Source organism: Morchella sextelata, assembly GCF_020137385.1.
Source record: "Morchella sextelata strain SCLS chromosome Unknown scls_3, whole genome shotgun sequence".
NCBI classification, from domain to species: Eukaryota; Fungi; Ascomycota; class Pezizomycetes; order Pezizales; family Morchellaceae; genus Morchella; species Morchella sextelata.
The window spans coordinates 2,459,106-2,485,527 of NW_025408618.1; the positions used below are offsets into that span (position 1 = coordinate 2,459,106).

Below are 26,422 nucleotides of genomic sequence, written 5' to 3' on the forward strand. Positions count from 1 at the left end.
ATATACAGACCCCGAACCATGCCAGTGTGGTATGGAAAACTCAGCGAAACACACACTTATGGAATGCCCAGCGTGGGCTCGAACCCGTGCCCCCCTGATAGAAAAGATCACCGGAGCGATGACCTGGGAAAACTGGATGTTTACAAACTTGAAAACGGACCTTATCTTACAATTTGCAAAAAACTCTCAACTCTCGAAGTGGTACGAGTCGGCGGAAGCGGAGGTGGACCTAGAAGAGGGGATGGAAGAAAATGATTAGGGACGGGATTAGGAAAGGGCGGTTTCCTTTTACCTTTTTAACTTTGGTTTTTACTTTGTTTTGATGGATCCAGTGCCCGAGTTCGCTGAGATATGTTATTTCTCCTTGTCGTTGGGATTGTTTCTGGTTGAGTGTCGTTCTGGAATTTCCTTATTCTAAATGTTGATGTTCGTTCATGTTCGCTTTTGTTCTTGTTTGTTTGTTCGCGTTTGTTGTTTTCTTTCCTTTCGTTCTTTTGTTTGGTTCGTGTTTTAGGCGGTCGGGTCGGCGTGCGATAAGTCTTGTACTTCAAAGCAATATAAGTTTCTTCTTCTTCTTCTTCTGTATTTATTCCACGAATACTATTCTTTGTCCGCACTACGTCATAGGGCTCCAACCGGTTTATCATACCAGGTAGAGCCACCCCATAGTCCATAGTCAAAGTATACCTTTACGTCTACGTCCACGTCTACGTCACTACCTAGGTTGTATTCCTTGGCATCACAGTCTATCGCCTATAGTCCCCCTGATACGTAGGTTGCGTCCTCTATCGCCAACCAATACAACACCATAGTCCACAATGTCGGAACACGTTCATGTCGATTACCAACAACTCAACGATAACCTCCAAAGATTTTTTCAAGCGCATCCACAGGTCGACAACGTGGTCGGAGCTGAAGCTTATGCGCTTCTTCAACAGTGTCAAAATGGTCTTACTCAATATGCAACGGATTTACAGGAGATAGAAGCGGAGGCTGAGAGGGCAAGAAGGATATTTGAACGAGATCTTACTGCTGCCCGAGCTCAACAAACTGCTGTTGAGGTTGTGGCCCCTGACGAAGAACCTATTGGAAATGCTCCACCTGTACCTCCAGTGCCACCAGCTACAGGTACCACTTATCGGTCGGAGAAACTCCCAGATCCCGACGTGTTTAGGGGGGATCGTGATCGAGAAAGGTTACACTTATTCAAGCAACAAATGAAAATCAAGTTACTGGGAAATATCGATCGCTATCCTACACTACAGTCAAAGTTATCATATGCGTTCAGCAGATTGGAAGGTGCTGCTGCCAATCAGTTCTTACAGTACATGGGAGAAGAAGGTATTGCCTTACCTTCTATGACATGGTTTTACGAGATTCTGGATACAGCTTTTGGAGACCCCGATCGAATGCGTACAGCTAGGAGAAATCTCCGGAATATCAGACAACGTACTCGAACTTTCGCTGACTACTTCGCTGAATTTCAACGGTATGCTGCTGAGTCGGGAATGGATGAGGTCTCTCGGATTGAAGCTTTGATGGAAGGAATTAATGGGGAACTGGATGAATCGATGATACACCATGAGACTCCTGCAACGGTAGATGGTTGTGCAACACTCTTGCAACGGTTGGATAACCGACGACGGGCGGCGGAAGCTAAGCGAGGTAGTAAAAAACCTTGGACTACTACTGCGACCCCGGCTCCGCGTCCCTCACCAACAAATCCTGTTCCTGCTCCCCGTCCTGCTGCCCCTGCTATCAACCCACCTGCCACTGAGAATCACCCCTCGTTCCGTCCTGGAGGTGATGTACCCATGGATCTGTCTGGAGGACGTCGTCGCCCTACCCCTACCGAAAGAAATGCCCGCTTAGTTGAGGGCCGATGTTTCTATTGCGGAGGTGTTGGACATATGGTTAGGGATTGCCCCCAAGCGAGGGCAACGGGAAACCAACTAAGGAGGCCTGTGATGAGAGGAGCGGCGTTGACGGTGGAAGAAAATGGCGGAAGTGATAATGAGTCGGCAAAAGATTTGTCCCTGCACTAAGTGGCTTAGCCCAGGGACCATTTAAGGATTTTTCTAGGATGTGTATTTCTGGTTTTTCGGTATCAGAGGAGGAAATGGATGGAAATCAACTTGTAGTAACTTGTTCGATTTCACAGAATAAAAATTCTTTCATACCTACCTACGCCCTTATTGATACCGGAGCATCAGGATATGCTTTTATTGACGAATCTTTTGCACGCCACAACAATCTTACAATGACCCCCCTCAAAATACCCCGCCATGTAGACGTTATAGATGGAAGGCCTATCAAATCAGGAAAAATTACCCATATTGTCGATGTCTCGCTAGACATTCATGGTCATCGGGAAGTTGCGCTATGTTTTGTAACGAAGTTAGGACATTATCCGATTGTGATGGGGATACCTTGGATGCGACGACATGATGTTACGATTCGACCAAAAGAAAATCTACTTGTTTTTGACTCTTGAAGCTGTTGTCAATACTGTTCACTCAGTGGAACTGCAGTTATTGTTCATGGCATCTCGATTCCCTTACCGGAACACCATACGGTCATCGTTTCAGCAACTGAAAAATCTACGGTCAATATTGAACAATTAGTACCGAAAGAGTTTCACCATCGTCTCCATATGTTTAAAGAATACGATGCTTCAATTCTCCCACCACATCGACCATCCCACGACATCGAGATAATACTGGAAGAAGGTAAACGACCACCATATGGACCTATATATGGATTGTCTCAAATTGAGTTGAAAGCACTACGGGAATATCTTGATGAAAATTTACCTAAAGGATTCATTCGAGCCAGTGAATCACCAGCGGGAGCACCTATATTGTTCGTAAAGAAAAACGATGGAACTCTTCGACTTTGTGTTGATTATCGAGGCCTAAATGCGATTACAATTAAAAATCGATATCCGTTACCATTGTTAAAGGAAACCTTAGCTAAGTTGTCAAGAGCAAAATACTATACAAAGTTGGATTTACGATGGGGATATAATCAAATCAGGATAGCGGAAGGAGATGAATGGAAAACAGCATTCTGGACTCGATATGGACATTTCGAATATACAGTAATGCCGTTTGGATTAGCTAATGCCCCTGCTACATTTCAACATTGGATTAATGATATTCTACGTCCCTACCTCGATCAATTCGTAACGGCATACTTAGACGATATCCTTATCTATTCCGAGACCCTATCAGAACATAAAGAACATATTCAAAAGGTTCTAAAGGTACTTGATAAGAATCATGTTCACCTTAAACCTGAAAAATGTGAATTTATGGTTCAAGAAACAAAATACCTTGGTCTAATCCTTACTCCGAATGGGAATAGAATGGACCCAAAGAAAGTCGTCGATGTCTTAGAATGGACCACACCGACAAACCTTCGTGATGTTCAAGTATTTCTGGGATTTGCAAATTTCTATCGACGATTTATTCTAGGATATTCGAAAATTGTTGCTCCGCTTACAGCTTTGACAAAGAAAAACGTTAAATTTGAATGGACGGATGAAAGGGAGGAAGCATTTCAAACTTTGAAAAAGATGTTTACAACGGCACCGATACTAGCTCATTTCAATCCGGATCGAAAAATTGTGATAGAAACCGATGCATCCGACTATGTTTCAGCAGGAATCCTATCTCAACGTGACAATGAAGGAATCCTACATCCAGTCGCTTTCTTCTCCAAGAAACACTCTCCTGCAGAGTGCAATTACGAAATCTATGATAAAGAACTTTTAGCAATTATACGATGCTTCGAAGAATGGCGACATCACCTAGAGGGAGCTCAATTTCCAATTGAAGTTCTTAGCGATCATCGGAATCTTGAATATTTTATGACAACAAAATTGTTAAATCGTCGACAAGCCCGTTGGTCCGAATTTCTTTCACGCTTTGATTTCGTCATACAATTTTGGCCAGGAAAACAAGGAACAAAACCAGATGCATTGACTAGAAGGTCAGTGTAACAGGGACTATGGGCGTAGGAACTATGAAGCCAAGGAATACAACCGAGGCGAAGACGTGGACGTAGGAGGTTCGTGGACTATGGACTATGGGACCGAAGGGTACACCTAAGGCAAGAACGGGGACTGTGGACTATGGACTATGGATGGTTGTACCTGGTCTAGTATACCGGGTAAACCCTATGACGTAGCGCGAACCAAATAGTATTCGTGACTGTAAAGTACAGAGGTTGCATAAAGAGAAAAGGAAAAGAAAGAGAAACAAGAAATCACAAGACAACGCCCCCCTTATATATCCATACCCTATCCCAATGTTGACTCATACCCTCGCGTAACAGAAACAGAAAGAACATAATAGAAACCCGCTTCGCTAAACCCAACCACACTGCATAATCCTTCTCCCTGATACACAGACAACTCACATAGCCAACCCGCCTAGCTGCCGTTACAGTCAGGTGACCTACCTAAAGAGGGGGATGAACGGTTGACGCATCAGAGTCAAGTGATTTTGAAGCGAAAAAATTTGGATATCAAGCTAAGTTTGTTCGCGGGTTCTTTGTCAAATGAATCCGCTGAAGGAGCGTCCACTGTAGAGGAATTATTTTCAAAAGCTTACCAAGTCGATAGTTTTCCAAACAAGATCCTCACTATGCTTCGGAATGGCGTTCGCCACTCAAATAAAATCTCGCTTGCCGAATGTACGGAAGTTAACAACGGTCGGCTACTTTATCGAGGCAGGCTATATGTACCAGACGATGATGACCTCCGACTAAGGCTTTTAAAAGAATACCATGATAAACCATCCGCAGGACATCCGGGTAGAGCAAAGATATTGGAACTTCTAAACCGAGAATATTATTGGCCACAAATGCGAAAATACATCGATCAGTACGTTAGAAATTGCAATGTGTGTGTCCTTAGCAAGGCACCACGCAATGCACCTTATGGAGTACTTCGCCCTATGCCAATACCTGAGGGACCATAGATGGATGTATCAATGGACTTTGTTACTGATCTTCCTGAGAGCAATGGATATAATGCAATCTTGGTTGTGGTGGATAGATTAACCAAGATGCGACATCTAATACCAACGACTAAAGAGGCAGATTCAAGGGAAGTGGCGAGGCTGTATATCGATAATGTTTGGAAACTGCATGGATTACCGGATACTATTGTATCCGATCGAGGAACACAGTTCGTTGCAGAATTCTGGAGGTCGCTTTGTGATCGATTGGAAATATCACCAAAATTCTCTACCGCATTCCACCCTCAAACAGATGGACAAACGGAAAGAATCAATGCCGTAATGGAACAGTACCTCCGAAGTTATGTTTCCTACCAACAAGATGATTGGGCTCGAATGCTACCAATGGCTTAATTTGCGACGAACAACCATGCTTCCGAAACAACAAAGGTCTCCCCGTTCTATGCCAATTCGGGAAGAAATCCAAGAATGACTTTTGGCCCTTTGGAACATGGTCGAACGACGGCGGAGGATCAAGCGAACCGTATTGCAAGGGAAATGAAGGATATATTGGATTTCTTAAGAGAAGAGATGTTTCGAGCGCAAAGGATACAAGAAGAATCAGCCAATAGGAATCGAACTCCAGCTCCTCGATACCATTTAGGAGATAAGGTTTTCCTATCGACCCGTCATATTCTAACAAAGCGACCTTCTAAGAAATTCGACTGGAAACGTATTGAACCTGTAACGGGGGTCTCTTCTAAGAGGAATAGAATAGAGTAGAATAGAGACGGCCGTGCAAGATAGACAATCAGGTTGCAGATTATTCAAAGATACTATCGCTAGAACTCAATAATCTTTAAGGGCTCTGCTACCGATAAGAATTTGGTTTTCTTTCTGATGAAGACTGAAGAGAACAGGAATGAAAGGGCGAGAATGAACCTGAGTACTTATACTCCGAAGGCTTCTATTCTCTGCTCCTAACTCCTTTACTAAGTTCCGGTGGGCCTTCCCTCAGTACCGGAAACAATACCACCGCTACCCCGCTTTTTCTCTAAGCGTCAGCAGGTGTTTCCGATACCCAAGGCAACCACCCTTAGTCAAAGCCTTTGTAACACCTGCAGCCTTGGTTGCCACACAACCGAGGACCTGCATGAATGAGCTGCCGCTCAGGTGTAAGCTTAATCATTGCTGTAGAGCTTTCGCTTATTGTAGACTTCCCTAGCATAGTCCCTGCCCTTCGGCGGACTTACAATGCTCAGAGGATATAGAGGATCACCGGGCAATCAGAGCTTCACTCTGGCCGGTCTTCTAGTCACTGGCGAGGCATGGACTCGTCAGTCATTGCTCCCATGAATAGATCCCCCTTCCTAGCGCCCGGAATGTAGTTACTCTAACAGCTGGTAGCTAACCACACTGCCGGTACTTGCATATCACCGTGCAACTGGCTTCTAACAATAACTCTCAGCATGTAACCGGGCCCTGTGTGTACTCATACACCAGACAGTTGAAATGGCTCCGTTACACCACTCCCCTCTTCCAGGATCTTGGTCTCCGAGATCTATAACCATTCTATTACCATCCAATCTATGTGACAAGAAACTCCGTGATATGCAAGGAGCGAAAACCTAAAGGAAAACAAACTACAACCCAACAATCCGCTTGTCTCTGGGTTTCTTAGGATACCTCATATGGAAATCCCGAAGGGCTTCTTCAGCACTCTTCTTGAGATGCTCCCAAGGTTCCCATGTAGCATCCTCGTTTTCATAACCTTCCCATAGCACTAGGTATTCCACTAGTCTCCTCTTCTTGTTGACCCGGCTATCAGCTACCTCTCGGACAACCCAGTTCTGTTCTCCTTCAACCTCTTCAGGTTCCGGTGGTGGAACTCTTCTCTCAGGATCTACCGGTGCTCTGTAAGGTTCCAAAAGGGAGACATGAAAGACCGGGTGGATTCCCATTTGGGGGGGAAGAGAGAGCTTGTAGGCACGGGTACCAATAGCTTCTAAGACCTTAAAGGGTCCCATCTTCTTCTGATCCAGTTTTCCCAAAGGCCGCTTTGTTTGCACATTGCGCCGGTCCAACATTACTTCATCTCCGGGCTTGATTTCAGGCGGTGCCAGGGCATGAGCATCATACCACCGGGCCATCCTTAATCTAGCTTTACCCAAGCTGGCGTTCATAGCCTGCCAGATTGATTCCCATTGAGACATCATGACCTCGCTCGCTGGATTGTTCCATTCTACTCCCTCCTTTGGGGCCGGCCAGTTGGTCCTGGGTTCATATCCATAGTTGGCATAGAAAGCCGATACTTTGGTAGACTCAGAGACCGCCGAGTTATATGCATACTCTGCCAAAGGCAAGAGTTCTGCCCAGTCATCCTGTTGATATGAACAATAACTCCTCAAGTAATGTTCCAGGGTCTGGTTAACTCTTTCTGTTTGACCGTCCGTTTGTGGGTGGAAAGATGTGGACATCTTCAGCTTCACATTGAGGAGGCTCATGAGAGATTGCCAAAAGTGAGAAATGAACCTGCTATCTCTGTCCGAGACTATGTCATCAGGCAAACCATGGAGTCTCCAAACTTCCTTCAAGAACAATTTAGCCAAATCTTCCGTTTTTATTGAGGGTAGGAAGAGGGATGTAGTGTGCCATCTTCGAAAAGCGGTCCACTATTACCCAGATCTTTGTAAACCCACTAGATTCCGGTAGTCCCACAATGAAGTCCATAGAAATGGAAGTCCATGGCCGATAGGGTATCTCCAACGGTTGGAGCATACCAAACTTCTTGTGTCTTGAGGTCTTATTCCTCTGGCAGCTGTCACAGCTCCGGACATATTCCTCAACATCCTTATCCATGTTGGGCCAAAAGAAGTTATTTTTCACCCGCTCTAGTGTCTTAAATTGGCCAAAATGACCAGCCACCTTAGAGTCATGGGTATCGGACAGTATTTCCATCTGAAGCTTCTTGTCTTTAGGTATGTACCATCTATTCTTGTAGAAGATGAGACCGTTCTTGACCGACAAGTTCTGGTCCAAATTTGGTTTCCTTTCAACCAGGGAGCGGTGCAATTCCTGCCAGAAACTATCTTCTTTAGCAGCCGTATATAGGCGCTCTAAGAATGTATTCTGCAATTGATTCACCCTGATAGCCGCTAGCTTTGCAGGATCCAAAACCAATTGACCTGGCCTAAAAAAGATCTGTGGCTCCGGCTGCAGAGTTTCACCTCCCTCTCCAAGGCGGTGATCCCAGCGCCTAGATAGCACATCAGTCTTGCCATTCTTTTCTCCCGGTCTGTAGACAACTTTAAAATTGTAGCCTGCGAGGTCCTCAGACCATCTAGCTTGCCGCCTAGTGAGAACCTTGGTAGAATTAAAGTACTCCAAGTTCTTGTGGTCTGTAAAAACCGTGATCTCTTGCTCACAAGATTTGAGCATGTGTTCCCATTCCCGGAAAGAGGCTACAATAGCTCCCATTTCCTTATCATGAATGTCATAGTTGATCTCAGCAGGGGAGAACTTCTTAGAATAGAATGCCACCGGATGTAGCTTCCCATCTTCCCCATACTGAGAGAGCACCGCTCCCTTGGCAAAATCACTGGCATCTGTCTCGACCACCGTTCTCCTACTAGGGTCAAAATGAAGGAGGATTGGAGCGCTTGTGAACAGCCTCTTGAGTTCTTCAAAGGCCTGCTCATGTGCTGCCGTCCAATACCATTTCTTGTCTTTTTGCAGAAGGTCAGTTAATGGCTTGCAAACTTTACTGAAGCCTTCAATAAAGCGGCGATAGAAGTTTGCAAATCCGAGGAATGCCTGCACTGCCTTGATATTCTCAGGGACCGGCCATTCCTTAACTGCCTCCACCTTGTCTTCTGACATAGATACTCCTTGTTCCGAGATATGATAGCCTAGGTATTCTACTTCTCGGACATGGAAGGATGTCTTATTGATCGAGGCACAGAGCTTAGCTTCCCTAAGCTTCTGTAGTACCTTCTTGACCAATAGCTCATGCTCTTTCTCAGTCTCCGAGTAGATGAGGATGTCATCAATATAGACAACTACTCCTTCATCCAGTAGTTCCTTTAGCACATCATTGATCATTGCCTGGAAAGCGGAGGGAGCATTGCATAGACCAAATGGCATCACATTATACTGATACAGTCCATAGCGGGTTCTGAAAGCGGTTTTCCACTCATCACCTTCTGCTATCCTGATCAAATTGAAGCCGTTCTTCAGGTCTATCTTTGTGAAGATTTTGGCCTTGAACAACCTGTCTCTGAGCTCACTCATGATAGGCAGCGGGTACTTGTCCTTGACAGTGACCTTGTTCAATCCTCTGTAGTCCACACAAATCCGCAATGTCCCATCCTTCTTAGGAATGAACAGTATGGGTGCCGCAGCAGGGCTATTAGATCTAGAGATCTTTCCTGAAGACAATTCTTTGTCCAGGTACTCTCGGAGGGCCTTCAACTCGGGAGCGGAACATGGGTACAGCGGGCCAAATGGGGGAGCGGTGCCAGGCAAGAGTTTGATCTTCAGATCATTATGGGAATGCGGCGGCATTTCCTCAATCCTTTCTTGACTGAACACATCAGCCCATTCCCGGTATAGGTGGTGTATTTTCTCAGCAATATCACCTCCGTCCTCATCATGCCATACTGAACCAACCAATTGATAGACTGTTTCCTCTTCTTCTAACATCTGGTATGGAGAGACCAGTTCAATCTTGGTGGCTGCTGGGAGACAATTCTGCTTGCAGTAGTCACTCCTCCAGCTCATGGTATTGAGTTCCCAATTTATGTCCGGGTTATGCTTCCTAGCCCAACTAATTGGCAGGTAACCGGTCATTCCTTCTTCCAAAGTAGCCACCTCCCATCGGAGTGTCTCCTTATGATCTCCCATAGTCATGCGGACCGGGTGAGTATAGTACTCCCCTCCTCCCATCATGACATCTCCTTGAGCATCAAACATTGTCAGAGGTTGATCCCGCCGCACTAAGGGAATTCCATATTTCCTGACAAAACTCTGGTTGAGGATAGCTCCTGTACAACCGGTGTCAAATAGGAAAGACCCTTGGACGCATTCATCCTTTCCTTTGACCGTCCATGACAGTCCTGCCTTCAGTATAGGTCTTTTTCCATGTACTGGTAAGGAGGGAAGCCTCTGTTCCAACCTTCTTTGCTTAACAGCGGGTCCTGGACTCGTTTCTCTTTGTCTTTTCAACATAGCTAATGGCTTCGGGCACTACTAAGATCAAAGATCCTTTGGTTCTATTCCCAAGCGGTAATATAGCAGATATATTGTGTAGTAGTCTTTTTAGCAGCGGTTTGGAAGTGTCTTGGTAGCAAATGTAACTTTGGTATAGCACTGACAGACCAGCTGTTTCGGGTCTTAAACCCATCCTCAGAGTGCTTGGAGCAATCAAATAGGCGGAAACACAAACATAATTTATTTAAGAGAAACATAGAAACCAAAACCCATATAAAAGAACTAGTAAACATAGACTAAAACAGACACTTTTTCTACCAGATGATTTCATTGTCCGAGTCTTGCTCAGGCTGGAAAACAAAATCTTCTGTAACCTCTGGGAGTACAACAAGTGGATCTTCTGCTACTACAGCAGCCACTTTAGCCTTCTTCTGAGAGTTGGACTTGCCATTCCCTCTTTTCCGTTTTTGTACTCTCACTGCTGCCACTCGGACAACAGTAGGTTCCTTGGACCAACAATCGGTCCATTTGTGTCTGGACTTGCCGCACTATTGCACAAGTCAGTCTATGCACTCTACCAATAGGGAGTACCGGAAGGTCATACCTTCAAGCATACTTCTGCTTTCCTTCTTTCTTCTAGAATATCCCCCGGGATACCCTTCAGTTCCACCGCTTTGTCTTTAGGTCCAGGAGTCTTCTGAGGTCCGGAGGAGCTCACAGCTTCTCTTTTCCTCTTAGGCTGCTGGTCCTTCTGAGCAGGAGGATCCTTCTTGGTCCGAGGGGGCGCTTTCTCGACTGCCATCCCTTGGTACCTCTCATGTGTATGCCCTAACTCTCTAAGAGCAGCTATCCGCTCCATCAAGGACTTCGGCTTGGGATTGAAAAGAGCCCAACTCATGCCTAGGTCCGCAAGGAGGGAATTGTTAATCTTATCGTCCACCAACTGACCCTCATAGCCAGTCTTCCACATCAGCTGAATAATAGTATTCAGGAAGAGGTCTATTCCTCCTCGAGCTGTGTGGGTGAGGGTATTCCATTGGGCTACAGCATCATCTCTAGAGATGGCTTCACCGAAGGCAGCTCTAAAAGCATCCACAAAGGAATCCCAGCGCTTCCATCTCTGATCCAACTGCACCGGTATTCCAGCAAGGCGGTTGGCGGAGGCTTGATCAATTGAATTGTGGTATGCCTCATACCATCGGATCGCTGCCTCCCCTTCCATCAAGTTGCCTGCATATCGGATCTTAACCTCCTCAGAGGTAAATGACAGGCTCTCAATGGAGAACACATTCTCACATTGCCGGATGAAGGTTTCCACTTGCTCCGCCTTGCCTTGGAACTTTGATGGTGGTGGTGCCTTTGGTTCCCGGGCTCTGGTGGAAGTAGAAGGGTGGGAGGTAGCCGGAGGTTGATACTGCTGGGACATCATTGCCAACAGATTCTTCTGTTGCTTCTCCAACTTCTTCTTAAGGTATCTCCGCCATCTTCTCCTGTCACCACCTTCTGGTTCCGAGTCTGAGCTGTCAGAACTGTCTGAATCCCCAGGAGCGGGGGCGCGGGCCACGGGAGGTGGAGGGTTCTGATTTCCACCACTTCCACCCTGTGCATTGGCTGGAGGGTTCTGGCTTCCACCGCTTCCACCCTGTGCATTGGCTGGAGGGGGAGCGGCGGCCGCAGCAGAAGAGGCCACAGGTGCTACTGGTGCCGGATTGCTGGCCAGTGGTGAGGTTGCTGCTGGTTGAGCGGCCCCAGACATGGTAAACCTTCCTGGGTTCCTGGCTAGCGGACTAGGAGGTCCTCGGCCCGCACCTGAGAAGAACTCTCCTTCATAGTCAAAGGATCGGTCGGCTCCTCCAAGAAGTGGATGTGTTCCACCGAAGCGGCTAGGTGGTAAGGGTGAAGCCCCCACCGCTGGCTGCACAATAGGGATAACTCTCCTAGTGGATCGGACCGGAAATGCTGCAAAGGGGCTGGTCTTCCGCTGCATTGTCCTGGTAGCTGCTCTGGAAGAGGACCTGGAGACTGAAAGTGGTGCCGGAGTTGCTGGTCTACCCACCACCAACCTTCCTTCATCAAGAGCTCTCTGTATCTCGGCAACAAAGTCTGGTGGAGTGGCCGGATTTGTCCACTCAATCTCCATGGCATCAACATCGGCATTCAGTTCATCTTTTTCTGCATACTTCCGGAGCTCTTCCTGAACAGAGTTGACTTCCGACCTCATGTACTCTAGAGCTTCTGCCATCAGAGCATTCTGTGCTGCCTGGCGCTCCTGTACAATAAGCAGTGCCTGACTGCCTCGGTTCAACTGACTCTGCAGGCTGTGCTGGAGGTAGGTCTGAAGCTCTGTGAAGAACTGTTGTAAGGAAACCTCATCGGTATCCTGCCAGGCAGGCTCACAGCCGGGAATATAGGCCTGTAGAGCGGTCCTGGGTTTCTTAACAAGCTGTGTCTGCCCGGTGGCATCAAGCTGGAGGGGCACCGGCTGCCATTCAATCTGAAGGGGTGCATCTGGAGCCGAGAGGGCGGACATTTTGTATAGAGGAAGAATAATCTGAAGGTGACTTGAGCCTTAAAGATTATCTGTAACGGGGGTCTCTTCTAAGAGGAATAGAATAGAGTAGAATAGAGACGGCCGTGCAAGATAGACAATCAGGTTGCAGATTATTCAAAGATACTATCGCTAGAACTCAATAATCTTTAAGGGCTCTGCTACCGATAAGAATTTGGTTTTCTTTCTGATGAAGACTGAAGAGAACAGGAATGAAAGGGCGAGAATGAACCTGAGTACTTATACTCCGAAGGCTTCTATTCTCTGCTCCTAACTCCTTTACTAAGTTCCGGTGGGCCTTCCCTCAGTACCGGAAACAATACCACCGCTACCCCGCTTTTTCTCTAAGCGTCAGCAGGTGTTTCCGATACCCAAGGCAACCACCCTTAGTCAAAGCCTTTGTAACACCTGCAGCCTTGGTTGCCACACAACCGAGGACCTGCATGAATGAGCTGCCGCTCAGGTGTAAGCTTAATCATTGCTGTAGAGCTTTCGCTTATTGTAGACTTCCCTAGCATAGTCCCTGCCCTTCGGCGGACTTACAATGCTCAGAGGATATAGAGGATCACCGGGCAATCAGAGCTTCACTCTGGCCGGTCTTCTAGTCACTGGCGAGGCATGGACTCGTCAGTCATTGCTCCCATGAATAGATCCCCCTTCCTAGCGCCCGGAATGTAGTTAGTCTAACAGCTGGTAGCTAACCACACTGCCGGTACTTGCATATCACCGTGCAACTGGCTTCTAACAATAACTCTCAGCATGTAACCGGGCCCTGTGTGTACTCATACACCAGACAGTTGAAATGGCTCCGTTACAGAACCTTATAACGTTAAGCGTATTGTTAATCCCTATGCTTACGAGTTGGAACTTCCTCGGTCAATGAAAATTCATCCGGTATTCCACGTTTCGTTATTGTCGCCCACAGCCAATGATCCCTTGCCCGGTCAGAAACAACTACCTCCACCCCCAGTCGAAATCGAAGGACAGGAGGAGTGGGAGGTTGAGGATATTTTGGATTCGAGGAAGCGCCGGGGGAGATTCGAATATCTAGTGAAGTATGTCGGGTATGATGAAGCTTCTTGGCAACCATTGTCGGACGTCGAACATTCGCCCGATATTGTTAAACGGTTCCACGAACGTTACCTACGGAAGCCTAAGCCTACCAGGAGGTAGGACTTAGAGGGGGAGTGGTCTGTAACGGCAGCCATACGTTTCGGTTATGCGAAGTGTCAGAGGATGTAAAGGAAGGATTGCGTAGTGTGTGTGGGATTTGTTAAGCGAGTTTCTATTATGTTCTTTTTGTTTCTGTTACGCGAGAAGATGAGTCATCGTGGGTTGAGGTTTGGATATATAAAGGGGCGTTGTCTCGGCTTTCTTCTGTTTCCTTTTCTTTTCTTTCTTCTTTACGCAACCTCTGTATTTATTCCACGAATACTATTCTTTGTCCGCACTACGTCATAGGGCTCCTGTAACGGGGGTCCTTTCTAAGAGAAATAGATTTGTATAGAATAAAGACGGCCGTGCAAGATAGACAATCAGGTTGCAGATTATTCAAAGATACTATCGCTAGAACTCAATAATCTTTAAGGGCTCTGCTACCGATGAGAACTTGGTTTTTCTTTCTGATGAAGACTGGAGAGAATAGGACTGAAGGGCGGGAATGAACCTGAGTACTTATACTCCGAAGGCCTCTGTTCTCTGCTCCTAACTCCTTTACTAAGTTCCGGTGGGCCTTCCCTCAGTACCGGAAACAATACCACCGCTACCCCGCTTTTCTCTAAGCGTCAGCAGGTGTTTCCGATACCCAAGGCAACCACCCTTAGTCAAAGCCTTTGTAACACCTGCAGCCTTGGTTGCCACACAACTGAGGACCTGCATGAATGAGCTGCCGCTCAGGTGTAAGCTTAATCATTGCTGTAGAGCTTTCGCTTATTGTAGACTTCCCTAGCATAGTCCCTGCCCTTCGGCGGACTTATAATGCACCGAGGATACAGAGGATCACCGGTCAATCAGAGCTTCACTCTGGCCGGTCTTCTAGTCACTGGCGAGGCATAGACTCGTCAGTCATTGCTCCCATGAATAGATCCTCTTCCTAGCGCCCGGAATGTAGTTACTCTAACAGCTGGTAGCTAACCACACTGCCGGTACTTGCATATCACCGTGCAACTGGCTTCTAACAATAGCTCTCAGCATGTAACCGGGCCCTGTGTGTACTCATACACCAGACAGTTGAAATGGCTCCGTTACACCACTCCCCTCTTCCAGGATCTTGGTCTCCGAGATCTATAACCATTCTATTACCATTCTATATGACAAGAAACTCCGTGATATGCAAGGAAATGAAAACCCAAAGGAAATAATCTACACCCCAACAATCCGCTTGTCCTTGGGTTTCTTAGGATACCTCATATGGAAATCCCGAAGGGCTTCTTCAGCACTCTTCTTGAGATGCTCCCAAGGTTCCCATGTAGCATCCTCGTTCTCATAACCTTCCCACAGCACTAGATATTCCACTCGTCTTCTCTTCTTATTGAACCGGCTATCAGCTACCTCTCGGACAACCCAGTTCTGTTCTCCCTCAACCTCTTCGGGTTCCGGTGGGGGAACTCTTCTCTCAGGATCTACCGGTGCTCTGTAGGGTTCTAGGAGAGAGACGTGAAAGACCGGGTGGATTCCCATCTGGGGGGGAAGAGAGAGCTTGTAGGCACGGGTACCAATAGCTTCTAAGACCTTAAAGGGTCCCATCTTCTTCTGATCCAATTTTCCCAAAGGCCGCTTTGTTTGCACATTGCGCCGGTCCAACATAACTTCATCTCCGGGCTTGATTTCAGGTGGTGCCAGGGCATGAGCATCATACCACCGGGCCATCCTTAATCTAGCTTTACCCAAGCTGGCGTTCATAGCCTGCCAGATAGATTCCCATTGAGAAATCATGACCTCACTTGCTGGATTGTTCCATTCTACTCCTTCCTTTGGGGCCGGCCAGTTGGTCCTGGGTTCATATCCATAGTTGGCATAAAAAGCCGATACTTTGGTAGACTCAGAGACCGCCGAGTTATAAGCATACTCTGCCAAAGGCAAGAGTTCTGCCCAGTCATCCTGTTGATATGAACAATAACTCCGCAAGTAATGTTCCAGGGTCTGATTAACTCTTTCTGTTTGACCGTCCGTCTGGGGGTGGAAAGATGTGGACATCTTCAGCTTCACATTGAGGAGGCTCATGAGAGATTGCCAAAAGTGAGAAATGAACCTGCTATCTCTGTCCGAGACTATGTCATCAGGCAAACCATGGAGTCTCCAAACTTCCTTCAAGAACAATTTAGCCAAATCTTCCGTTTTATTGAGGGTAGGAAGAGGGATGTAGTGTGCCATCTTCGAAAAGCGGTCCACTATTACCCAGATCTTTGTAAACCCACTAGATTCCGGTAGTCCCACAATGAAGTCCATAGAGATGGAAGTCCATGGCCGATAGGGTATCTCCAACGGTTGGAGCATACCAAACTTCTTGTGTCTTGAGGTCTTATTCCTCTGGCAGCTGTCACAGCTCCGGACATATTCCTCAACATCCTTATCCATGTTGGGCCAAAAGAAGTTATTTTTCACCCGCTCTAGTGTCTTAAATTGGCCAAAATGACCAGCCACCTTAGAGTCATGGGTATCGGACAGTATTTCCATCTGAAGCTTCTTGTCCTTGGGTATGTACCATCTATTCTTGTAGAAGATGAGACCGTTCTTGACCGACAAGTTCTGGTCCAAATTTGGTTTCCTTTCAACCAGGGAGCGGTGCAATTCCTGCCAGAAACTATCCTCTTTAGCAGCCGTGTATAGGCGCTCTAAGAATGTATTCTGCAATTGATTCACCCTGACAGCCCCTAGCTTTGCAGGATCCAAAACCAATTGACCTGGCCTAAAAAAGATCTGTGGCTCCGGCTGCAGAGTTTCACCTCCCTCTCCAAGGCGGTGATCCCAGCGCCTAGATAGCACATCAGTCTTGCCATTCTTTTCTCCCGGTCTGTAGACAACTTTAAAATTGTAGCCTGCGAGGTCCTCAGACCATCTAGCTTGCCGCCTAGTGAGAACCTTGGTAGAATTAAAGTACTCCAAGTTCTTGTGGTCTGTAAAAACCGTGATCTCTTGCTCACAAGATTTGAGCATGTGTTCCCATTCCCGGAAAGAGGCTACAATAGCTCCCATTTCCTTATCATGAATGTCATAGTTGATCTCAGCAGGGGAGAACTTCTTAGAATAGAATGCCACCGGATGTAGCTTCCCATCATCCCCATACTGAGAGAGCACCGCTCCCTTGGCAAAATCACTGGCATCTGTCTCGACCACCGTTCTCCTACTAGGGTCAAAATGAAGGAGGATTGGAGCGCTTGTAAACAGCCTCTTGAGTTCTTCAAAGGCCTGCTCATGTGCTGCTGTCCAATACCATTTCTTGTCTTTTTGTAGGAGGTCAGTTAGTGGTTTGCAAACCTTACTGAAGCCTTCAATAAAGCGGCGATAGAAGTTTGCAAATCCGAGGAATGCCTGTACTGCCTTGATATTCTCAGGGACCGGCCATTCCTTAACTGCCTCCACCTTGTCTTCTGACATAGATACTCCTTGTTCCGAGATATGATAGCCTAGGTATTCTACTTCTCGGACATGGAAGGATGTCTTATTGATCGAGGCACAGAGCTTAGCTTCCCTAAGCTTCTGTAGTACCTTCTTGACCAATAGCTCATGCTCTTTCTCAGTCTCCGAGTAGATGAGGATGTCATCGATATAGACAACTACTCCTTCATCCAGTAGTTCCTTTAGCACATCATTGATCATTGCCTGGAAAGCGGAGGGAGCATTGCATAGGCCAAATGGCATCACATTGTACTGATACAGTCCATAGCGGGTTCTGAAAGCGGTTTTCCACTCATCACCTTCGGCTATCCTGATCAAATTGAAGCCATTCTTCAGGTCTATCTTTGTGAAGATCTTGGCCTTGAACAACCTGTCTCTGAGCTCACTCATGATAGGCAGCGGGTACTTGTCCTTGACAGTGACCTTGTTCAAACCTCTATAATCCACACAAATCCGCAAAGTCCCGTCCTTCTTAGGAATGAACAGTATGGGTGCCGCAGCAGGGCTATTCGATCTAGAGATCTTTCCTGAAGACAACTCTTTGTCCAGGTACTCTCGGAGGGCCTTCAACTCTGGAGCGGAGCATGGGTATAGCGGGCCAAATGGGGGAGCGGTCCCAGGCAAGAGTTTGATCTTCAGATCATTATGGGAATGCGGCGGCATTTCCTCAATCTTCTCTTGACTGAACACATCAGCCCAATCCCGGTATAGGTGGTGTATTTTCTCGGCAATATCACCTCCGTCCTCATCATGCCATACTGAACCAACCAATTGATAGACTGTCTCTTCTTCTTCCAACATTTGGTATGGAGAGATCAGTTCAATCTTGGTGGCCGCTGGGAGACAATTCTGCTTGCAGTAGTCACTCCTCCAGCTCATGGTGTTGAGTTCCCAGTTGATGTCCGGGTTATGCTTCCTAGCCCAACTAATTGGCAGGTAACCGGTCATTCCTTCTTCCAGTGTAGCCACCTCCCATCGGAGTGTCTCTTTATGATCTCCCATAGTCATGCGGACCGGGTGAGTGTAATACTCGCCTCCTCCCATCATGACATCTCCTTGAGCATCAAACATTGTCAGAGGTTGATCCCGCCGCACTAAGGGAATTCCATGTTTCCTGACAAAACTCTGGTTGAGGATAGCTCCTGTACAACCGGTGTCAAACAGAAAAGACCCTTGGGCGCCTTCATCCTTTCCTTTGACCGTCCATGACAGTCCTGCCTTTAGTATAGGTCTTTTTCCATGTACTGGTAAGGAGGGAAGCCTCTGTTCCAACCTTCTTTGCTTAACAGCGGGTTCTGAACTTGTTTCTCTTTGTCTTTTCAACATAGCTAATAGCTTCGGGCACTACTAAGATCAGAGATCCTTTGGTTCTATTCCCAAGCGGTAATATAGCAGATATATTGTGTAGTAGTCTTTTTAGCAGTGGTTTGGAAGTGTCTTGGTAACAAAATGTAACTTTGGTAGAGCACTGACAGACCAGCTGTTTCGGGTCTTAAACCCATCCTCAGAGTGCTTGGAGCAATCAAATAGGCGGAAACACAATCATAATTTATTCAAGAGAAACATAGAAACCAAAAACCCATATAAAAGAAAACTAGTAAACATAGACTAAAACAGACACTTTTTCTACCAGATGATTTCATTGTCCGAGTCTTGCTCAGGCTGAAAAACAAAATCTTCTGTAACCTCCGGGAGTACAACAAGTGGATCTTCTGCTACTACAGCAGCCACTTTAGCCTTCTTCTGAGAGTTGGATTTCCCATTCCCTCTTTTCCGTTTTTGTACTCTCACTGCTGCCACTCGGACAACAGTAGGTTCCTTGGACCAACAATCGGTCCATTTGTGTCTGGACTTGCCGCACTATTGCACAAGTCAGTCTATGCACTCTACCAATAGGGAGTACCGGAAGGTCATACCTTCAAGCATACTTCTGCTTTCCTTCTTTCTTCTAGAATATCCCCCGGGATACCCTTCAGTTCCACCGCTTTGTCTTTAGGTCCTGGAGTCTTCTGAGGTCCGGAGGAGCTCGCAGCTTCTCTTTTCCTCTTAGGCTGCTGGTCCTTCTGAGTGGGAGGATCTTTCTTGGTCCGAGGGTGCGCTTTCTCAGCTGCCATCCCTTGGTACCTCTCATGGGTATGCCCTAACTCTCTTAGAGCAGCTATCCGCTCCATCAAGGACTTTGGCTTGGGGTTGAAAAGAGCCCAACTCATGCCTAGGTCCGGAAGGAGGGAGTTATGGATCTTATCATCCACCAACTGACCCTCATAGCCAGTCTTCCACATCAGCTGAATAATAGTATTCAGGAAGAGGTCTATTCCTCCTCGAGCTGTGTGGGTGAGGGTATTCCATTGGGCTACAGCATCATCTCTAGAGATGGCTTCACCGAAGGCAGCTCTAAAAGCATCCACAAAGGAATCCCAGCGCTTCCATCTCTGATCCAACTGCACCGGTATTCCAGCAAGGCGGTTGGCGGAGGCTTGATCAATTGAATTGTGGTATGCCTCATACCATCGGATCGCTGCCTCCCCTTCCATCAAGTTGCCTGCATATCGGATCTTAACCTCCTCAGAGGTAAATGACAGGCTCTCAATGGAGAACACATTCTCACATTGCCGGATGAAGGTTTCCACTTGCTCCGCCTTGCCTTGGAACTTTGATGGTGGTGGTGCCTTTGGTTCTCGAGCTCTGGTGGAAGTAGAAGGGTGGGAGGTGGTCGGAGGTTGATACTGCTGGGACATCATTGCCAACAGATTCTTCTGTTGCTTCTCCAACTTCTTCTTAAGGTATCTCCGCCAACCTCTTCTGTTATTACCTTCTGGTTCCGAGTCTGAGCTGTCAGAATTATCCGAATCTCCTGGGATGGGAGCACGGGCTGCTGGAGGTGGAGGGTTCTGATTTCCGCCACTTCCTCCTTGTGCCTGAGGTGGAGGGGGAGCAGCGGCCGCAGCAGGAGGGGCCACAGGTGCTACTGGTGCCGGGTTGCTAGCCAGTGGTGAGGTTGCTGCTGGTTGAGCAGCCCCAGACATGGTAAACCTTCCTGGGTTCCTGGCTAGCGGACTAGGAGGTCCTCGGCCTGCACCTGAGAAGAACTCTCCTTCATAGTCAAAGGATCGGTCGGCTCCTCCAAGGAGTGGATGTGTTCCACCGAAGCGGCTAGGTGGTAAGGGTGAAGCCCCCACCGCTGGCTGTACAATAGGGATAACTCTCCTAGTGGATCGGACCGGAAATGCTGCAAAGGGGCTGGTCTTCCGCTGCATTGTTCTGGTAGCTGCTCTGGAAGAGGACCTGGAGACTGAAAGTGGTGCCGGAGTTGCTGGTCTACCCACCACCAACCTTCCTTCATCAAGAGCTCTCTGTATCTCGGCAACAAAGTCTGGTGGAGTGGCCGGATTTGTCCACTCAATCTCCATGGCATCAACATCGGCATTTAGTTCATCTCTTTCTGCATACTTCCGGAGCTCTTCCTGAACAGAGTTGACTTCCGACCTCATGTACTCTAGAGCTTCTGCCATCAGAGCATTCTGTGCTGCCTGGCGCTCTTGTACAATGAGCAGTGCCTGACTGCCTCGGTTCAACTGACTCTGCAAGCTATGCTGGAGGTAGGTCTGAAGCTCTGTGAAGAACTGTTGTAAGGGAACCTCATCGGTATCCTGCCAGGCAGGCTCACAGCCGGGAATATAGGCCTGTAGAGCGGTCCTGGGTTTCTTAACAAGCTGTGTCTGCCCGGTGGCATCAAGCTGGAGGGGCACCGGCTGCCATTCAATCTGAAGGGGTGCATCTGGAGCCGAGAGGGCGGACATTTTGTATAGAGGAAGAATAATCTGAAGGTGACTTGAGCCTTAAAGATTATCTGTAACGGGGGTCCTTTCTAAGAGAAATAGATTTGTATAGAATAAAGACGGCCGTGCAAGATAGACAATCAGGTTGCAGATTATTCAAAGATACTATCGCTAGAACTCAATAATCTTTAAGGGCTCTGCTACCGATGAGAACTTGGTTTTTCTTTCTGATGAAGACTGGAGAGAATAGGACTGAAGGGCGGGAATGAACCTGAGTACTTATACTCCGAAGGCCTCTGTTCTCTGCTCCTAACTCCTTTACTAAGTTCCGGTGGGCCTTCCCTCAGTACCGGAAACAATACCACCGCTACCCCGCTTTTCTCTAAGCGTCAGCAGGTGTTTCCGATACCCAAGGCAACCACCCTTAGTCAAAGCCTTTGTAACACCTGCAGCCTTGGTTGCCACACAACTGAGGACCTGCATGAATGAGCTGCCGCTCAGGTGTAAGCTTAATCATTGCTGTAGAGCTTTCGCTTATTGTAGACTTCCCTAGCATAGTCCCTGCCCTTCGGCGGACTTATAATGCACCGAGGATACAGAGGATCACCGGTCAATCAGAGCTTCACTCTGGCCGGTCTTCTAGTCACTGGCGAGGCATAGACTCGTCAGTCATTGCTCCCATGAATAGATCCTCTTCCTAGCGCCCGGAATGTAGTTACTCTAACAGCTGGTAGCTAACCACACTGCCGGTACTTGCATATCACCGTGCAACTGGCTTCTAACAATAGCTCTCAGCATGTAACCGGGCCCTGTGTGTACTCATACACCAGACAGTTGAAATGGCTCCGTTACAGCTCCAACCGGGTTATCATACCAGGTAGAGCCACCCCATAGTCCATAGTCAAAGTATACCTTTACGTCTACGTCCACGTCTACGTCACTACCTAGGTTGTATTCCTTGGCATCACAGTCTATCGCCTATAGTCCCCCTGATAGATGGATAATTACCAATAATAGTTCATTCCAGCAAGCGATTTCACCCACGTTACAATATTTACTCATGTATCTCTCTGCAGTAGTAAGTAATTCATAGCTAATTTCAAATACGGGTTTCTGATAATATATATCTGTTTTAGCAAGCATCCTATACGGAATTAGGTAAAGCAATGCCGAAATCGTCGAGTACAGTACGGTCTTGGATACAGCAATCATTTGCGGCAAATAAGCAGAGTATAAAAGAAGCTTTAAGCAATTCAGTATCTTCAATACACATTAGCTTTGATTTATGGACCTCTCCCAATAATCTAGCTCTGCTCGGAGTCGTCGGATACTGGTTAAACGAAGAAGGAATCTTGCAACACAGTCTATTAGGACTTCGACGCCTATTAGGTGCACACAGTGGAGAGAATCAAGGGAGTACTGTTTGGTTGATTGTAAAAGACTACCAAATCGATAACTCTCTAGGTTATTTTACTTTGGATAATGCGAGTAATAATGTCACAGCTCTACGGTTCATCCAAACTCAAATCAATAACCAATCAGATACCATATCTGAAGGAAGTCAATTGTCAACAAAACTCTATCGACACATACTTCCCGGTATGTACGCTGTTACGGGCATGTTCTAAATTTGGTAGTCAAAGTGTTCTTGTATGGGAGGAAGTCTTTACATTTGCTCTGTACAGGGGAAAAACAGTTAGTTGAAAGAACCAATGCGCAAATTGAGAGGTAGCGAAAGATTGGGCCATTGGGTAAGCTACGAAATATCACAGTATGGATACATGGAAGCCCTCAGTGTCGTGACGAATTCTGTCAATCAGTCAAAACCATTTTAGGGAACTCAACACAAGCAAGATCATTGATATTGGGGAACGTCACCAGATGGACTGGAGATTACGATGGACTTGAGAGAGCTTTAAAGTTGCGTCATGCGTTAGATTTTCACATTCACCAGATAATCAACCAGTCACCTGCGTCAAAATCTGCTATCGAAAAGGATCAACTATCTCCAACCGATTGGTTTGTACTTCAAGATATCTTTGATTTCTTGAAGCCGTTCCACAATGAAACCCTAGCTTTAGAGGGAAACCGAAGTCAAGGCTCCCTATATGATATATACCCTTCTCTGGAGTTCCTGCAGCGGCATATATCGAGTACACAAGAGACTGCCAGTTCAGATGTCCTTCGATACTCTCTTGATCTTGCTGCTCAAAAACTTGAAAAGTATTACTCCCTTACCGAACTCTCACCTATTATATGTGCGTCAGTTGTTCTGCATCCCGACATGGATAATTTCTTTGACGACATGGAGTCAGGGTGGGGAACACGACCTGAGTGGGGTATTAAAGCGAAAGAGTTGGTAAAACTCCTATGGGAATCTTCCTATAAGCGGATAGAACTTCACAGAGCTTCCATTACCACTCCTCAATCGCCTAAACGGACTCTCGATCCCAGTACTATATCAAATTTGAGAAAATTTAAGAAACCGAGGTTGAACCTAGAGTCGTTGGAGGACGAACTTGAACGCTTTCTCTACTGGGTATCACAAAACCGACATGAAATCGGGTCTCCCATCCCATGGTGGATTAAGGCATGACCGTTATATCCTCGACTTTCAATACTTGCATTGGACGTATTTTCAACACCTGCGATGTCTGCGGAGTGCGAGCGTGTTTTCAGCAGGTATGAATCCATCATTCAAGTACAGTATATAAACTAAGTAGTAAATAGTGCAAAGATTGCAATCTCAGACCTGCGTAATCGATTGGATGAAAATATAATTGAAGCCGGCGAGTGTCAAAAATCTTGGGCCCGAGCCGGATTAATTACCTTTGAGCATTCAGCACAAATAACCGAACACTTGGTTCAAAGCGAAAGAGATTCTTTAACGAGTCTGAATCTGTAGACTCCATTTTTCAATATATTATGTTGGTTTTTGGAAGGGGCTTTCTTCAGCTATAGCTTTTGTATTTTCTGTTGTTTTGCTTCCGGTTCAGTTTTCAAGTTTATCAAGGTTTGAATATTTCGTTGAGATTTTCCGACTCTGATTGAATTGTTATGTGTTTATTTTTCTTCCGGGTTTCATTTATTCGTCTTTCTTTCACCATTGTCCATACGCGTTGAGGACGCGTTGAGTGTTGTTGTTGTTGTTGTTGTTGTTGTTCAAGTTGTTGTTATTGCTCAAAATTTTTACAATCTATTCCCTTTTGATAATTGACTGTATCTACACAGACACTCTCTCCTCTTTACAACTGTCAACCGTCAACCGTCAATCTCAACAGGTATAATATATTGTTGTGAGGCCACCAATATATTATTCTGTAAAATCAATAGGTGCTGTGAGGTCACCTCCTATTGATTTGTGATGGACCTTTTCGAAGCTGAATCCTATCAAATGCTTTTGCACTCTGCAGAGTGTTTGGTACAAGAAGAATTGCCTCAAACTACAGAAATTTCGGAACAAAACCGGATTTTAAGAGACTGCTCTAAAGCATTTCACAACTCTTTTAACACCCAAACTGTCAATGTCAGCTATACTTCCCTACTGAACAAACCCAAACTCAAATTCGAAAAACTCGAGTCCTTGGAAGATCACGCATCTAAAATGCCTCTCATAGTGTCCTGCACCACTGTAAAGTCCTCTGATGGGGAGAACCTGGTTATCTTCTGGAAAAATGCGTCAAAAACGCCTTTCGGGCCTGTTCTTGGAGAAAAGCTTTTGAAACAGCTTGATACCGCAATTCTTGAGCTTCAATCTGCCTACAAACCACCTAAGCCCCCTGCAACTGACAAAAGACACAAAAACGCCGAGAAACCGGCTACCTGTCTGATTCAGAAGCCTGGTGTCTGCGGGCTTTACCATTTCGCATGGTGGTTTGCGCAAGGTCAAGCAAAGACAAAAGCACCTGTCATTTCCGCTAATCTAATTGAAACCGCCTACAAGTAAGTATCCATTTCGCTCATGAACGCATTTCCGCTACTAGAACTTCACTAATATTGAATAGAAACCAAGCTTGCATACAATTTTTTCGTCAAATTGCGCCCTTCCTGCAGATTCTCGGGCTTATCTACCAAATTATTGATCCACAGGACTACTGGAGTGCACTCTCACGGGTTCGCGTTATGCGAGCACGTGGTGGTGCCTGGGACCTTTTCTGTACAAGCAGAAGATTTCCATTCCATGGTGTAGCTGTCTTGCGCAACCTACAGGTGAGCTTACACGCATGCTATTTGCATAAAGATCTCAACTAATTGGTAGCAGGTAAGGCCTCATAGAGATAGAGGTGACAGGAAAGATGGATATACAATGATGATATGTGCCGGAAATTTCACCAAGGGTCACCTAGTCATACCAGACTTGAGAATAAGACTTGATTTCAAGCCTGTAGATGTGATAATGTTCAAAGCCGCAATACTGGAGCATTACCTCACTGATTTTGAAGGTGACAGGACTAGCTTTGTGTTCTTCAATCACCAGAATATATGGAACTACACTAAGCTAGCTTAACTATGTACATAGAACCGTATCTGAATCCGTAGATCATGAATAAAACCCGTAAAAAAACGCTCTAAAATGCCCGAAATCGCTCTGGGGGGCGAGGAGCCCCCCGGTGCCCCCCTCGGCGGGGAGTGGCCCCGCATCCACCCGCGTTTCAGCCTAAGCGGGGGCGATTTAGGGGACACCCCTAAAGACCCTGTCCTCCCTTCCTGTCACTTCCATCACCCTAACCCTGAGGACCGTGGTTGACCACAGTCCGACTACAGTTGACCAAAAAAGGACGCCCGACCCCGCCAGTCCATGGAAGTCAGCGCAGTCGGTCGCGGACGGGTCTATTGCCGGCGCTGGTAATAAGTAAGGAATGACTTATACCCTGTTTTTCCCTACCACCTACTATTCCTTTCCCTCCACTCCTCACTCAAAAAAAAAAAAAAAAAAAAGCTAAACACCAAGTAGCCAATCTATAACACCGTTACCTCTTCGATTCCCACGATGATTCCAATAAACCAAGATCTGTGTGAAAAAACGGGATACGCGTCTTTTGACAATAACACCTTATCATATCCTATGATGGATGGTGTTGAGCTGGCCGATCACTTTTTTTTGTTTGCCAAGAGGGTTTGAGAGAGCGGGATAGGATGGTAGGGCCACCTGACATGAGGGATATTCGTACAACAAAAGGATTCACTGGTTGTTATACTACTGATGGAAAATTTTCTGTCTCCAGCAATCATGGAATGGGATGGGATGTACCGGGAGAACTATACCCCGCAATCGAGTTACGGTGTGGTGGCCAGCTCTGGGCGTA

General features: G+C 46.6%; 5 protein-coding genes across 5 annotated transcripts; 4 read left to right on the forward strand and 1 right to left on the reverse strand.

Moving 5' to 3' along the window:
• Nucleotides 1–818: 818 nt before the first annotated feature.
• On the forward strand, nucleotides 819–2,045 carry H6S33_009449 (uncharacterized protein; the record flags this gene model as incomplete). The annotated part of the gene is made up of 1 exon (XM_044840846.1): nucleotides 819–2,045. One exon carries the CDS (start codon nucleotides 819–821, stop codon nucleotides 2,043–2,045), a length of 1,227 nt encoding a protein of 408 aa, XP_044698264.1.
• Nucleotides 2,046–2,119: 74 nt separating this feature from the next.
• Nucleotides 2,120–5,378, forward strand: H6S33_009450 (uncharacterized protein; the record flags this gene model as incomplete). The annotated part of the gene is made up of 5 exons (XM_044840847.1): nucleotides 2,120–2,397; nucleotides 2,521–3,993; nucleotides 4,022–4,071; nucleotides 4,456–4,907; nucleotides 4,986–5,378. 5 exons carry the CDS (start codon nucleotides 2,120–2,122, stop codon nucleotides 5,376–5,378), a joined length of 2,646 nt encoding a protein of 881 aa, XP_044698265.1.
• A 75-nt stretch (nucleotides 5,379–5,453) lies between these two features.
• On the forward strand, nucleotides 5,454–5,747 carry H6S33_009451 (uncharacterized protein; the record flags this gene model as incomplete). Its single annotated transcript, XM_044840848.1, has 1 exon — nucleotides 5,454–5,747. The coding sequence occupies one exon, from the start codon at nucleotides 5,454–5,456 to the stop codon at nucleotides 5,745–5,747; it is 294 nt and encodes a 97-aa protein (XP_044698266.1).
• Nucleotides 5,748–15,081: 9,334 nt separating this feature from the next.
• Nucleotides 15,082–18,663, reverse strand: H6S33_009452 (uncharacterized protein; the record flags this gene model as incomplete). Its single annotated transcript, XM_044840849.1, has 1 exon — nucleotides 15,082–18,663. One exon carries the CDS (start codon nucleotides 18,661–18,663, stop codon nucleotides 15,082–15,084), a length of 3,582 nt encoding a protein of 1,193 aa, XP_044698267.1.
• A 6,057-nt stretch (nucleotides 18,664–24,720) lies between these two features.
• Nucleotides 24,721–25,623, forward strand: H6S33_009453 (uncharacterized protein; the record flags this gene model as incomplete). The annotated part of the gene is made up of 3 exons (XM_044840850.1): nucleotides 24,721–25,058; nucleotides 25,121–25,325; nucleotides 25,378–25,623. 3 exons carry the CDS (start codon nucleotides 24,721–24,723, stop codon nucleotides 25,621–25,623), a joined length of 789 nt encoding a protein of 262 aa, XP_044698268.1.
• Between the last annotated feature and the right edge of the window lie 799 nt (nucleotides 25,624–26,422).